This window comes from Parasteatoda tepidariorum, chromosome X2, assembly GCF_043381705.1.
Source record: "Parasteatoda tepidariorum isolate YZ-2023 chromosome X2, CAS_Ptep_4.0, whole genome shotgun sequence".
Lineage (NCBI taxonomy): Eukaryota > Metazoa > Arthropoda > Arachnida > Araneae > Theridiidae > Parasteatoda > Parasteatoda tepidariorum.
The window spans coordinates 41,472,961-41,487,228 of record NC_092215.1 but is presented as its reverse complement, the minus strand read 5'-3'; the positions used below and the strand labels follow the sequence as shown (position 1 = coordinate 41,487,228).

The 14,268-nt window shown below is 27.5% G+C and overlaps 1 protein-coding gene across 1 annotated transcript; it reads right to left on the bottom strand.

Moving 5' to 3' along the window:
* Nucleotides 1-1,676: 1,676 nt before the first annotated feature.
* Nucleotides 1,677-14,012, bottom strand: LOC107440514 (hemocyanin A chain). Its single transcript, XM_043047556.2, has 9 exons — nt 13,632-14,012; nt 10,849-11,072; nt 9,344-9,552; nt 7,782-8,178; nt 7,548-7,676; nt 6,369-6,503; nt 4,750-4,936; nt 3,398-3,621; nt 1,677-2,026 (listed from the first exon to the last, which is right to left on the bottom strand). The coding sequence occupies exons 1-9, from the start codon at nt 13,834-13,836 to the stop codon at nt 1,838-1,840; spliced, it is 1,899 nt and encodes a 632-aa protein (XP_042903490.1). The 5' UTR covers nt 13,837-14,012; the 3' UTR covers nt 1,677-1,837.
* Nucleotides 14,013-14,268: the final 256 nt, after the last annotated feature.

The following is a 14,268-nucleotide window of genomic DNA, read 5'->3' as shown; positions in this document are numbered from 1 at the left end:
TTGTACTTTTAAAAAAAAATCATATTCTGTTTAAAAAATTAGATTTTTATTGAATCATTTAACGAGTTATAATTTGTTCTTATTAAATGCGTAATTCAAACTCGTTTTGGGGTCTAACCTGGTTGCTTTCATGTGTGGAAAACCAGGGCCATTCCCCACAAATTATTCAATGGAAAAACTTTTTACTGATTTTCCCAAGTAGTATGGCAGCTGACGGCTTTAAGCAAACTAAAACCAAAATACTTCCTTTTTTTAAAATTTTTTTGTCATAACTAAAATGAATTCATCGTAAAATAATTATCGTTTAAGGTTATGTTACTAATCATTATTTTAAAGTAATCTATCTTAATTTTTTCAGAACCATTATACTTACACAAATGCACTTCTCCTTTTTCCTAAAGTTTTTCCTAAAGTTAAAGTAAAGTCATCTTTAAAACAAATGATCTAAAATAATATCAGCATATAGCTTTAACCAATATTTTTCTATATGAAAAGTAGGAAACTGTTTAATTTTTCAGCATTAACTTCAGTTTTCTTTGTTGTGTAGCATACTATGTTTATAAACTTTAATTATTTCTTTTACTTTTTCAAATGCTTAAATAACAGCAAAATATTACGAACAAATAGATTTTTATATGTTTATCACAAGACTTTTCTATTTAATGTGTGCATAGATTTTTTTTCTGTTAACATTATGCCCCATTTTCATGTTATTTTGGATTGTATTTTTTGAAAAAGTGTTTCACCAGCCTTGTATCTTTTGATACAAAAAAATTAAATTGTTTCTGTAACTTCAACATAAAAATAATAATAGTTCCTCCCTAATGTTGTGTTTGTTCTTTAAGTAGTATACATCTAAGAGTAAAAATTATTGAATGCATAACTTGGTTGTATAAATTTCATTGCTAGCAAACCCTTTAAATCTTGTGTAATTTATATCACTGCTCTCTTATATACATATATTTTTTTTTAAACTGATTATACCCTCCAAGTTATACTGTGATAAATTTAATAATTGATGTTTAAAAGTTAAAAAAATAGTAACACTATCTTAAAAGTCATTTTAAATATTTGCTTTTCTCTTATATGCTTATTTGAATTATTTATCTGTAATTCTACCAACATATCTAATGTTAATATTATAAAAACAGAAGAAAAATTTCCTGTTTGAAAATTACTTCTCTAAAATTGTTGCAAATTTTATCTTTGTACAACAATTGTTATGAAAAATAAATGTTTGATTCATAATTTTTTTTTTTTCGTTTTCCAAAAGTTTTGCTATTTTATTATAAGGTGTTTCACAGTTCTGAATATTGTATATTTTAAATTTTTTTTAAATAAATTTAAAAATAAACATAGGCACATTCTTCTTCAGCAGCACTACAGCCCAGTATTTTGCAATTTTATGTTATAATTTAATCATAGTTGGTTATACTTAGCTTTGATTACAAGTAACTGATTACTCTTGCGAATTGATTACATGTAATCTTGAATCAGAAGTAATTGCTAACATGTAGTTTTGGTTACAAGATATTGCCAACTCTTGACCGTTGTTCTCAAATGTAAAGAGTAAATTAACTTAACATTTTCCAAGTTGAAACTAGCTTTCATGTTTTTTAAAATGCAGTTAATAGCTTAAATTTCAAATGGTAAGTTAAAAAAAAACGCAACACAACTTTTTTATGGGTTTCGAACTTTAATGTTTTCAAGATAATTAGTTACAATTCGTAAATTACAATTTCTCATTTTCTTTTCATCGCCTTATTGGTTAAATTACAAGTCCAATGCTTAAAATATTGCTTAAATTATGCAGGAGAAGACAGTTTTTATTGTATGTTTAATCCTGGAATCGAACTGTGATGTGAGTGAGTTTCATGTTAGGTTGAAGGAATTCAGCATGGGTTTCAGCAGTGATGGTTCTGTCGAATGGATATCCCATTGCTCGTTTGTCTGGATATTTCTCATCCATAACACCGCAATAACTCAGGGCATCATTGCAGAGTTTTTCAGTGCTGGTTGCAGCGACCTGAAAGCAAAAATACATAAAGTGAATTTTTTAAATCAGGAATTAACTTTTAATTAATCAATAATTGAAGAGGTGAGTAACAAAGATGCTAAACTGAATTTCTGTGAACTTGGTGAAGAAATCATCTGTAGAATGTATACAATCTTTAGAAATAACATTTTCGTTTGTTAAAACAGTGTTATTGAAAGAGTTAACTGAATAAATTAATCTTCTATTCTTGCAATCGATTATAATTATATTATTGAAGCATGTTAGATAGCAAGGGCAAATCGGAATTAACATCATCATGTTAAACATGATGTTACATTCGTAAACTATAATTTCTCGTTTTCTTTTCATTGCCTTACTGGTAAAATTGCAATTTCAATGCATAAAATACATAAAAACATGAACATTATTATGTTTAATTAATGAATAGTTAAATAGATGAGTAAAAAATATGCAAAGCTACTTTTTAATGAGCTTGGTGGGGAAGTCATCTGTAAAATGTATCGAATCTTTAGAAAGATGTTTACAACATTTTCTCTTAAACAATGGTATTGAAAAAGTTAACTGAATAAATTATTCTTCTATTCTTGCAGTCAATCGTAACTTTATTTTTGAAGTTTATTAAGTGTCACGCAAGGGAGAAAATCGGCATTAACATCATCATGTTAAACTTGATGACGTTACAATTCGTAAATTGCGATTTCTCATTTTCTTATCATTGCCTTATAGATTAATTGTTAGTCCAATGCGTAAAATACATAAAAATATTAATATTATGTTTAATTAATGAATAATTAAAGAGATGAATAAAAAATATGCTAATTTACATTTTAGTGTACTTAGTGGAAGAATCACTTATTGAATGTATACATTTTTTAGTAAGATTTTTACAAAATTTTATTTTAATCAGTGTTATTGAAAGATTTAACTCAATAAATAAATCTTCTATTCTTGCAGTGTGGATCATAATATATTGTTGAAACTTGTTGAGCGGCATGTAAGGGAATTTGATGAGAAAACCAGTTTTCTTATGCATAGAATCTCCAAAAAAAGGTTTACAACATTTTTACAGTCTGATTGAAAGAGTTGACTTAATAAATTAGTTTTCCATTTATTCTTGCAGTAAGTCATTCTGTTAAAACATATAAAGCGTTTTTTTTAATGATTTTGGAGCGAAAATCAGCTTCAAAATATATAGAATTCTCGGAAAAGGCTCATAACAACTGTTACCAGACCTCTATATTGTCGGTTTAACATCTTTTAAGAAAAATATTTTTTGCTATAAAGCTAAAATTATCTTTTAGCCATTTTCTTTTTTATTTTAACTACTTCAAATTATTGAGGCAATAAAAGTTTCAAAATATATAAAAAATATTTTTTTACCTTATCCTTTTCTCCATCAGAAATCATAACAAAGAGATCGAAAACCATGCCCTTGTCGTTACCCTTGGGTACCAACAAATGTTGGGGCCATCCACAGCTGCAGAATTCAGTACGATTTTCTTGCAAATCTTCTCCGTGCAAAAGCTCTTTGAAGGTGTAGGTTGATGAGATAGTCACGCTAGAGTCGGTTGAGCTCCTTACAATTGTGTTCTTTCCTGGTCGCACTGCAAGTAAAAATATATTCATTAAAGAAAAATAGTAGAACGTAGGGTCAGTGATGATGCACTAATTCAAACAGGACCCTAGTCAGCCGACATCATCAAAAATAAAAGATATATTGTTAAAAAAATGGCTTATTTTTTGTATTTTTTATTATTATTTACACTGTTTGTTGTCGAATATCGTTGGTATCGTTTTGTGATCAAGCCTCGGCAATTGTTCGACGTAATATACATGCATGGTACAATATACATTATCACTAATACTTATTGGTTCTAGAAAAATTTGCAATATCTCGTCTATCACTGAGTTTTCGGATGAAGATGGTGGTAGTTTAATTGTTTCTTTAACTTACATTGTTTATGGACCTGCAATTTTAAAGAAGTTTAGGAAAATTTCTTCGTTAAATCTGATTATGCTCATAATAATAAGGTTTTATATAAACTTTCAAGCGATAAATCAACTTTTAAGTATTAAATTAACCGTTTTTTCAAAATTTTCCCGTTGTATCGATGATCTCTTTAAAGCAAGGCAACCGTCTTTTTTTGCCAGAATATCGTGTCGTTTTGATGTTGCAATGCGTTTTATTAAATATACATCAAATATCCTTTTTCTTCTAATATTTTTAAAAATTCAAAAATCCTCATTAGATAAGAATTCTTATACTACTTCAAAATTATACAGGCCTTTCTGTAATCACTTTCTTTACAATATTGTCAAAACTGAAGTAAAAAGGTATATACATTAGGGATCACAAATGAATGTATAAGCGGTGAAAAAATGTTATTTAAAACGGACAAATCATAGTCAATAAGGGTGATATTCAACTTCCAATGCGTATTTATTTTTCATTTTATTTTTGACGGTGGTTTTAGAAATAGATACTAAAGGTGGGGATTTCGATACACCCTGTCTTAACACAAACTCTTTATATTTTCAATAATCGTTAATTACCAACAATCAAATTATGTCCACTGTAAATTGCGAATCTTGAACTAAAACTGTAACAGATTAATTAAAATGGAGCAGAAAATATATTTTTTTTATTTTGACATGAAGTTGGCATTTAATTACTGCTTTTATTTTATGAAAATTATAATTTATATAATTAAAATATTGAAATTTATGCTTACATTCAGTGTGGAATTTGTCCATTTCGATGAACAATCTCCTTTGATCGTCCAATGGGATGACGTTGCCAAGTTCATCGTATTCTGGAGCAAGGAAAATCCTTACAGTTGCAGATTTTTCAGCATTGCTGGCATTGTTAGCAGAGATAATGTAAGAGAAAGATTCGTGGTCAAGATGGTGGTACCTTGCCTAGTTTAAACGAAAATGTTGTTATTTGCTGTAGCATAAAAAACATTTTGTGGAATTAATTATACGGTTTGTGGGAGAATTAAAGCGATTTATTTCCATTAACAATGCATGCTAAATTCAAAACCAAATATTGTTTAAAGTTATTTTTAAAAAAAATCGAAAATTAAACTTCGAATCCCAGCGATGACTGGTCTATACGAATTCCACATCCGGCTTGCTCCGACCACAGTGCTGACGTAAAAGATCCTCAGTGGTTGACGGATCATGGATTAGAGTCCCCTTTTCGCTAGGCTAATCGTGGGAGGTTTTCGAGGTTTTTCTCTCCATGTAAAGCAAATGCATGTTAATTCCATCAAAAAGTCCACCACGAAGACATATTTCTCCTAATACTTGATCCCTTGAGTTCCCTTGTCTTCTGGATTGGGTTTTTAATTACAAGGATACGTAGGTGAACATTAGTAGTCCTAAACCCAAAAAAATTGGGTCGGCTGTTCAACGACGGTTATAAAATGAAATAAAAATTAAACTCAGTCGGACTATTTCAGAGCACTATAGCATTAATAGCTTTCAAAACAAAAAGAAATATAGGAAGTGAAAATTAGTCGACACAAACGAGGAAAATAAAAAATAATGAAGTTGCAGCAAGGCCAAAGATGGCTTATATTTGTAGTTACCATTGTTTCTATTAGTTGTTCTATTTTTCTAGTTGTTTTTAATTGTTTCTGTTAAATGTTTTAAATATTTAATAAATTGTATAAATAAAAATAACAGTATTAGTTGTTTTTGTAATTAATATAAACGTAAATACTTTTTCTTTACGTTATTATTAAATAAATGGGAAAAATAATAGCAAATTAGTAACTATTACTTTGAAATCAAGAAGATATCGTATAGGAAAATATTAATAAAGAAATTAGATAAATATTTTAACAATTATTGTTTGAGTAGTCAAACGCTTCAAGACTTAGACTTATATATAATAATAGACTTAGACTTCTAGACTTAACTAAAATACTTTGCACCAGAAAGAAAGCGTTGTACCTTAGTGTTTTTTTCAATTGCCTTCACATATTAAATTATTTCAGTCAAAAAGTATAAATTACATTATCAAAAATATTAGAGCAAACTTTATGCAACTTTAGTAAAATGAACCATATTATTATGCAGATTAATACGTCTTTCGTTTTTATAAATGGTTTATCAAAACTGAAACATGATTCATTATACCCTTTAATTAAATTGTAGAAATTTGTATGATATTAAAGTTCCAAGTACTGTGTTTCAAATTGGAAGCGATATTATAGTTTAAATTTTTCCATGAGAGTAGTTGCTTGTATAAATATAGAACTTTTAAGATCGATATAGAATATTCAAGATCGATATAAATATTTCGAGATCGATTATTTGGATTAAACATTCGCATGATACTTACTCTGACTGAAGCTGGTGTTCCAAATTGGAAGCAGTGAGAAAGTTCCAACTCATCTTCTCTCATGAAAGTGTGGATAACATTCTGGATCTTAGCATTAACAGTGACATCAGTGACGGAGACGTCTGGGAAGTTCAGCTAGATTGATTGAAGTCAAAATTTCATTTTATTATTTAATATAGCACAGCTAAACTTTTAAGCTGTCAAAATGTTGAGTAAATATGAAATAGAAAACCTTTGTCAAATTGTTTATGTCAAAGAATTGTAGCTAGTGTTATAGAAGACAAATTTTAAGATCTATTCTTTTAATAATGGTATTTAAACTATTTCTAATGTCTGCAAAATAATTTAAGACATTTTTTTGAATGTATAAACTAATATTTGATTAAAAGGCAAGTAAAATCACCATTATAAAACTATAAAAAAATTAATATACTCTAAAAAATCTGATTAATATTTGATTTAAAAGCAAGTTGATTCACACAAAAATATTCTCCGCAGCCAAACTCTGACTTTTATTTAGGTAGAAAATTGTTTTGACTAGAATCTTAGATAATCCGTAAACTTATAAGAAAACGCTATCATATTTTAAGTGACTTGTAAATTTACTCACTAAAAATTTAAATATATATATATATATATCATCCTATTTGGCTAGACAGCCCAGAGTGAGCCAGTGCCTTCTTTTAAATTCTACTCCACTGCTTTTATTTTCTGCCACTCTACTACTGCTTTTTATTTTCAACACTTGTGAGCCAGTTTCTTTCCTGGATAGCAGGGAAGTTAGGTGGAAAAATATCACCAAATTGGCGATTTTTAAAAAAGTTTAATAACTTCTAAAATATTTAAGTTATTTGTCTGTTCTAAAGCTCAGATAATTCGTCTGGGTAAGATTATATGTATATAGTTTAAATTCCTCGCATTGTTTCAAGTGTAAGGCACTTAAATTATGTTTTTTTTTAAACTTTCTTTGGCGATAGAGCTTATAGCTTGGCGATAGTAATTGAACATTGGCGCTAGTTAAGACATTTCTCATTATTGTAAGTACGGTTAGTTAAGTCTTAAGACTCTTTTCATGTCTTAAGTAAGTACTTCTGATTTAAATAAAATTTTCTTGGATACTTTTACAACAGATCCGGAAAATTATGTAATTCAAAGATTTATCATAAATACATAACTTACGTTATCCTTGTCATAAACAGGCAAAGTTTTCTTGTATTCTTGGAAGACATTGTCAATGAATCTGTGGAATCGGTAGAAAATAGGATCTCTCAAGCTGGTAGCTGTGTCATTCATGACACCTGGTGTTTCCTAAGAAAAATATTTCATGACATTTAATTTAAAGCAAGGTTTCTTAGTTATATATCAAGTGCTCACTTTTTAATGCTTATTTAAGACTGATTTCGAAAATCTTACCCTGAATCGACCATCAGGATCATGGATGTAAGCCATCATGACGTGTCCCCAGTTGTGCAAGTTGCCATAGAAGTGCCTGTTCTTGGAGTCGTAGCTAGACTCAATTAAAGAGCCAATGATGTCTGCACCATGTTCCTCATCAAGAGCGATATCATTTCCCTCAGCATCAATTACCTTTCCAAGATGGATGGCTTCCAAAATACGTTCGGTCCATCTCTGCATGTCCTGGACATCTACTTGTCTCATGTCGTGCATGGCCAAACCACTTGGACGTGGAGCATAGTGACGTCCACTGGCAATATGGGTAAGATGGGCAGCATAACCTTCGAGGGGTTCTTCAAAGTTATGGAAGGGTACCATTCGGTTCAGACCGTTAGAGAAACGTTCGCAATCGTACCTAAAAATGATAATTAATATATTATAGTAATTATTATATTATAATAATTATTATAATTATTATATTATTGTATGTAGCATATTGATATAATTTGATTCAATTTTGAATCATAAATTTTTTGTTTTGTAGTCCTGTAACATTTTCATTATATTATAATAATTATTATATTATTGTATGTAACATATTGATATAATTGGATTCAATTTTGAAGCATAAATTTTTTGTTTCGTAGTCCTGTAACATTTTCATCTCAGAAGTTTTGTTTGAAAACCTTCTCAGTTAATTTTCAGAAATTTTATAAGGTAGACAAAAATTATCAATCACCATTGCTTTTATACTTTAGTAGGTGTTATGAATATTATTTAATATTTATATGTAACATATTGATGGTAATTAGATTCACTTTTGAAGCATAATTTTTTTGTTTTGTAGTCCTGTAACATTTTTATCTCAGATGTTTTATTTGAAAGCCTCTCTCAGTTCATTTTCTGAAATTTTATAAGGGAACAAAAATTATCAGTGATAAATACTTTTAAACTTTGATAGGTGTTTATGAATAGAAAAGCATTTATAAGTATTCTTAGATATCTTCATGAAAGATATCAGTTTTTATAATAATTAAATAGTGAACTACTTTTGAAACAAATTAGGTGGTGTTCATCTAGTAATAAAAGACAAAATTAATAATTTTGAAATTTTTAATTTTTCAGCATTTATTTATTTACGTGCTTTTATATTATATAAAAGGATAAAATGGTTAAAATAAAAATGTTTTGATTTTATTGAATTAATTTAAAATAGCCTTGGTTAATTTATATAAAAATAGATCTAAAGCTAATTTTTAAGTAAGTAAAAATAATTTATATAAAGTTGGTTAAAATAAAAGGGTAAAAGAATAAATCCTATATAAAAATTATTAGTTTTTCAAATTGATTTAAATTTCAAAAAAATGGCTTTATTTCTTTCGAAAATCAAAAAGAAAAAATTTTTTTCAAAAATTTTCTGAATCAATTTAAAAGTTTTCAGTTTTTTTTTCTTAGTTGCGAAGTTAAGCGTTTTTGATTCAAAAAATTGAGTTTGACTGGTTTTGGAACCAAACGTCTCACTTGTTGAATTTTTAAGGGAAAAAAATTATGTTGATAAATTTTGTCTAGTTGTTTCATACCTGGCACACATTTGTTGATGCATGTAGTAGAAAAGTTCTCCTTTTCTGTCTTTTGGTTTTCCAAAGAATTTGACATCATAGACGGATGGATAAACAACGTGCCAATGCCAATGGTGAGCATTGACTCCAATATCTTCTCTGTAATATGCAAGCTTGTATTCTGGATCCAAAACGTTACCGGTTGCATGAACATCAACGATGACGTCACTCTAAATTGATATTTTTAAGGAAAACATATTTTAAAATACAGAATGTATTTTTAAACAAAAAACATTACATTTAAGAGAATAGGGAATGTTTAAAACAGGGAACAGCGTGCTATTCCTGTCAACGTGTTCCATTTAAAAACAGGGAACAACGTGTCAATGTCAATGGTGAGCATTGGCTCCAATATCTACTCTGTGATATGCAATCTTGTATTCTGGATCCAAAACGTTAAGGATTGCATGAACATCAACGATGACGTTATTCTAGATTGATATTTTCGAGAAAAACATATTTTAAAATGCAGCGTCAATTTTAGTCAAAAAAACAAACAAACATTCTATTTAAAAAGCAGTGAATGTTTAGGGTGTCATGTAATCACCACCTTTAATATTGCTGGCAATAAATGCAGAAGATGAATTTATTCTAATAAGTTTTGAAGTAGTTTGGTTTCAAATGAAAACGTATGCTTCCGGTTAATAGTTTCTTGATGCTTCTATACATCCTAAATCGGATTTTCAAAAATCACTGAAATATTCCATCGAACTCTTTAATTGTAAGATAAAGTTTTAAAGACGTTTAAGCTTCTATACAGCAATGATTGCCTACAGATAACATATTTCCTCCGAATTGTTTTTCAGATTTCGATCTATTATATTGTAGTATACATTAAAGATCAAATAATTTTTGATATGCAATTTGAATTTATCCCACTCTTTTTTATTTTTTAATACATAAATTGGTTTAAGAATTAAGAGAAATCAAGTTTTGAAAACATCAGTATGCTAAAAATTAAATTTTTAGCCTTCTTTCTAAAAGATTTAAATATATTAGGCACATTATCTTAATTTGATGTATTTTTTTAAATATGATTATATTGTAAAAAATTCCTAATTTATCCATGATTTCAACTTCTTTTTAAAGAATCATATGTATGCATTTTTTACTCTATACTTTCGGAGCAAAATANTTCTTTAGTCCGCATTTCTAATTTTTTTTTAAATAAATGTTAACGCCCTAACTTCTGAGTAAATAAAAATTGTAAAAATAGTCTACTTTTCAGATTCCAATGGTTCGAGCAACCCTTAATCTTTCTTTTGTATAGAAAAAATAGTAAAATTAGCCTACTTTTTAGACTCCAATGGTATGAGTGATCCTTAATATTTATAATTTTTGTATATAAATCTAAGAATTTTTAAGTTTCAATTTGAAAACTTAAGTGATATAACATAACATAAGTATTGAGCCGTAAAACTACTATCTTAAAAACCATGAAGCAAAATATTGTTTTGATATCGTACCTCATCTCCAACTGGCTTGGTTGTAGCAATGGAGAATGCTCTGAGGAGAGTATCAGCTGGTACAAACCTATCGGCGAATACTTCCTGAATGGGTGGAACAATGACTCCTCTACTATCAAGTCGGTGCAAGATGGCTACCTCAGCAGCATATGCAAACAAAGTTGAGTTTACAAATGTACGGGCTTGTTCAGCCAACAGAACGAAATCATCAAAGTCTTTTGCACCTGAAAATAAAACATGGTTAATTAAAATTATTAATAACAATTAAAATTTAATAGGGATAGCTTAAGGGATATATGGAAAGCTTCTGAGACTGGTGATTCGGGTCTGAATTCAGTTATTTCAGAGTAACAACCTGCTCTCAGCCTATACAGACCAAAATTTTGATATAAATATTTGTCAGTGGCAAATTGAATCAAGAGTCAATCCCATTGCCATCGGGATAAATGAAGGATGTTTTGCCGTTTTCTTTTTAGCTAACACTGTAACAAATTATGGATCAAATTACGATTTAAAGTACTGGCACTTTGGGCGCATAATCTGTAAAATCCATTTTACCTTAAAATTCATATAAAAGGGGTGAACTATATCGAATATCGAAAAGAACTTATTTTGATTACATGTACTTCAAGTTAATGAAATTTTGTTTCATTTTAATATGTTTAATATTGTTAATATGATTATTGATGGTTAATACACTTTATTATGGTTAATATGGTTTATTGTGGTCAAAACTATTTATTATTTTAATGTATTACGGTTTATTTGTTGGTTTATTACTTTCAGGTTATTGCAAAATATCACCACGCAATAAAAAAGCTGTCCATATTGTATTAAAGTTTGAAAAGTTTATTTTTTCCACTTTTTCAAAGAACAATAAGATTATAACACAGGTGTGAAAGCAAAAACTTTATACAAACGAAAAAAAAAACAACAACAATATTTTTGAACTTCTTAACCGTTTTTGAATTAAATAAACTATTTTTCACTTTAGAATTTAGAAGGAATTTCAGAATCATCATATTTATTTAATTCAAAATATTTGAATAATTTTGAATTGTGAAATAATTTAAGTCTAACTGGAAAGGTTTTGATTTTTTGACAGTTTTGATGGAATAAGATTTCGGACAGTTTTAGTGTATTTTTTAAAAAATATTTTATATACATTATTTATCTATAACATTCATATGTACTCAATTTATAATAAATAAATATTATAAATTGAGAGTTAGTTAATTCAAATTAACTTTAACAATTTGTGACACAAAGGGCAAAGTCACTTTTAGTTTTCTGCTATAACTATCAAATAAAAGTTAAAACTAGAGAAAGAAATCTGTTATTACAATTAATATTTTTAAAATTAGTACTTAATAAGTTTATACTTTCAAAAGTCATTGACTTTCCTCTGGCTAAATTCATAAACTTGAAGTTTAAATTTCATTTTTAGAATACAGTGAACTCTAAAACTTGCAATAAGCCGTAATTATAAACGATATATTTTTTTATTTTATTCATTACTAGGAAAACGATTTACAAAACAAAAAGAATGAGTTTTAGATAATAGTTTTACACTGATAAAATATACTTGGACATTTTCAATATAAAAAAAAGATTTTTCTATAAAACATTTTAATTATAATAACAGAACGATTTTGCAAGAGTGCTTAGAACATTTTGTTTAAAAAATTTCTGCTGAAAATTTAATCATAAGCTTTAGATGAAATAATTATTAATAAAAACAATCATGAACCTAAAAAAAAATCCAAAATTTTTGTGATCAGTATACTTAGGTACTTTCAATTAATTTTATTTTTTAAAATTACTTTAAAAATAATAACTTTCTATTAAAAAACTTTTTTATGTAAAATTATTTTAAATGTAATAATTTATTATTCTTATTAATATGTGTAGAAATTTTTGATTATAAACAATTTTTATTAAATTATACTTTAATATAATAATTTTAGATCAGAAAAATATTTTTATTGCAAAGTGAGTTATTCTTTATTATTGTAAAGATGCCTAAAAATTTTTGATTGAAAAATTGTTTAAAAAAATAACTTACAAGATTTAAATTTTTTTAAAGATATATTATTACAGTTTAAGACAGTTTTATAAATAATAGCTTTCATTAAAAATCTTTTAGTGCAATTATTTAAAGTTTAATAATCCACTTTTCTTGTAAATATTAGTAGAAGTTTTCGTTTATAAATAATTATTATTGAATTGCATTTTAATAAAATAATTTTAGATTCGAAAAACCTTTTTTTATTGCTAAAGTAATTTAAATTTAATTATCCTTTACAATTGTAATGACGCATAGAAATTTTTAATTGAAAAATTTTTTAAAAAATAGCTTCGAAAAGTAAAATCTAATCTTATTATAAATATGCTTATATGATTAAAATTTTTAGAAGAGATATTTTAATAAAATTAATTATAAGTGCAATAATTTAACAAAATTTCAAAAAGTAAACTAAGCAAATTTAAATTTTGTTTAAAAGACTTATTCTTTCTTATTTTGTTGTTTAAAGGTAAAATAGTTTATTAAAAGCAAAATAATTCATTAAATAATTTATATAGAGATATGGTAATTATATAGACCTCTTATATAATATACAATTAATATAAGATATAATTTTTATAGAGATAATAATTAATAATGGTAAAATAATTTATTATAATGAAATTTTGGAACAAATTAATAAGGATGATCTTAAGCCAAAATATCAAAATTACTTTTATATGTGTCTTAATTATTTGTAATTAAAAAAAAGACTTACTGTAGAAAATTTCAACGAGCCTTCGTGCTTCTTCCAAATGTTCAGGCAAGAAACAGGAGAAGAAAGCATTGCTAGCCAATTGTCCTACTTTGCCTACAAGACGAGGATCAATTTGATCAGTTGGGATATTTTCACCTGTAGCTGCAACATTAAGTCGTTCAAACAGCTTCAGAACACGGACTTGTTTTTCGTGGAGGAGCGACATCTCGTTGATAATTCGGTTTTTTGCAGCTAAGCACAACCGGGGTCTAGCACGAATCTAGCACCATCGATTTGTATGGCCACATTTTATACGAGACCAGAACGAGCATTTTCTAAGAAATGTTTGCTTTCGTCTACTTGTTAGAAAGCAACTCTTGTATCTTCGCCGAAAACGTCTTTGGATGAGCTATTAATAAAACTGGGATTGGTTCTACGATTGTTTGATTTGTTCAGGAAATAAGATTGAAAATGGATTGTAGATATGAAGATAAGATTCTGATTTACTTTTCTTTCATTATTTATTGCTGGAAATATGCTTCAAATGTGTTTCTGAATGTTTTGAATGAATTCTAACAAGAAGAATAGTCAAAGCTGTTGCAGTGTTTGACAAGATGAATTGATTACTTACAATTAGTAACTTGTAATCATAATTGTG

What these genes read in the sequence shown, in the direction of transcription:
- LOC107440514 (XM_043047556.2), bottom strand. Translation starts at nt 13,836, where the DNA reads ATGTCGCTCCTCCACGAAAAACAAGTCCGTGTTCTGAAGCTGTTTGAA. An exon ending in GCTCGTTGAAATTTTCTACA is followed by an intron (nt 11,073 to 13,631) that starts GTAAGTCTTTTT and finishes TTTTATTTTCAG; the next exon opens with GTGCAAAAGACTTTGATGAT. An exon ending in GAACACCAGCTTCAGTCAGA is followed by an intron (nt 4,937 to 6,368) that starts GTAAGTATCATG and finishes CGTTTAAACTAG; the next exon opens with GCAAGGTACCACCATCTTGA.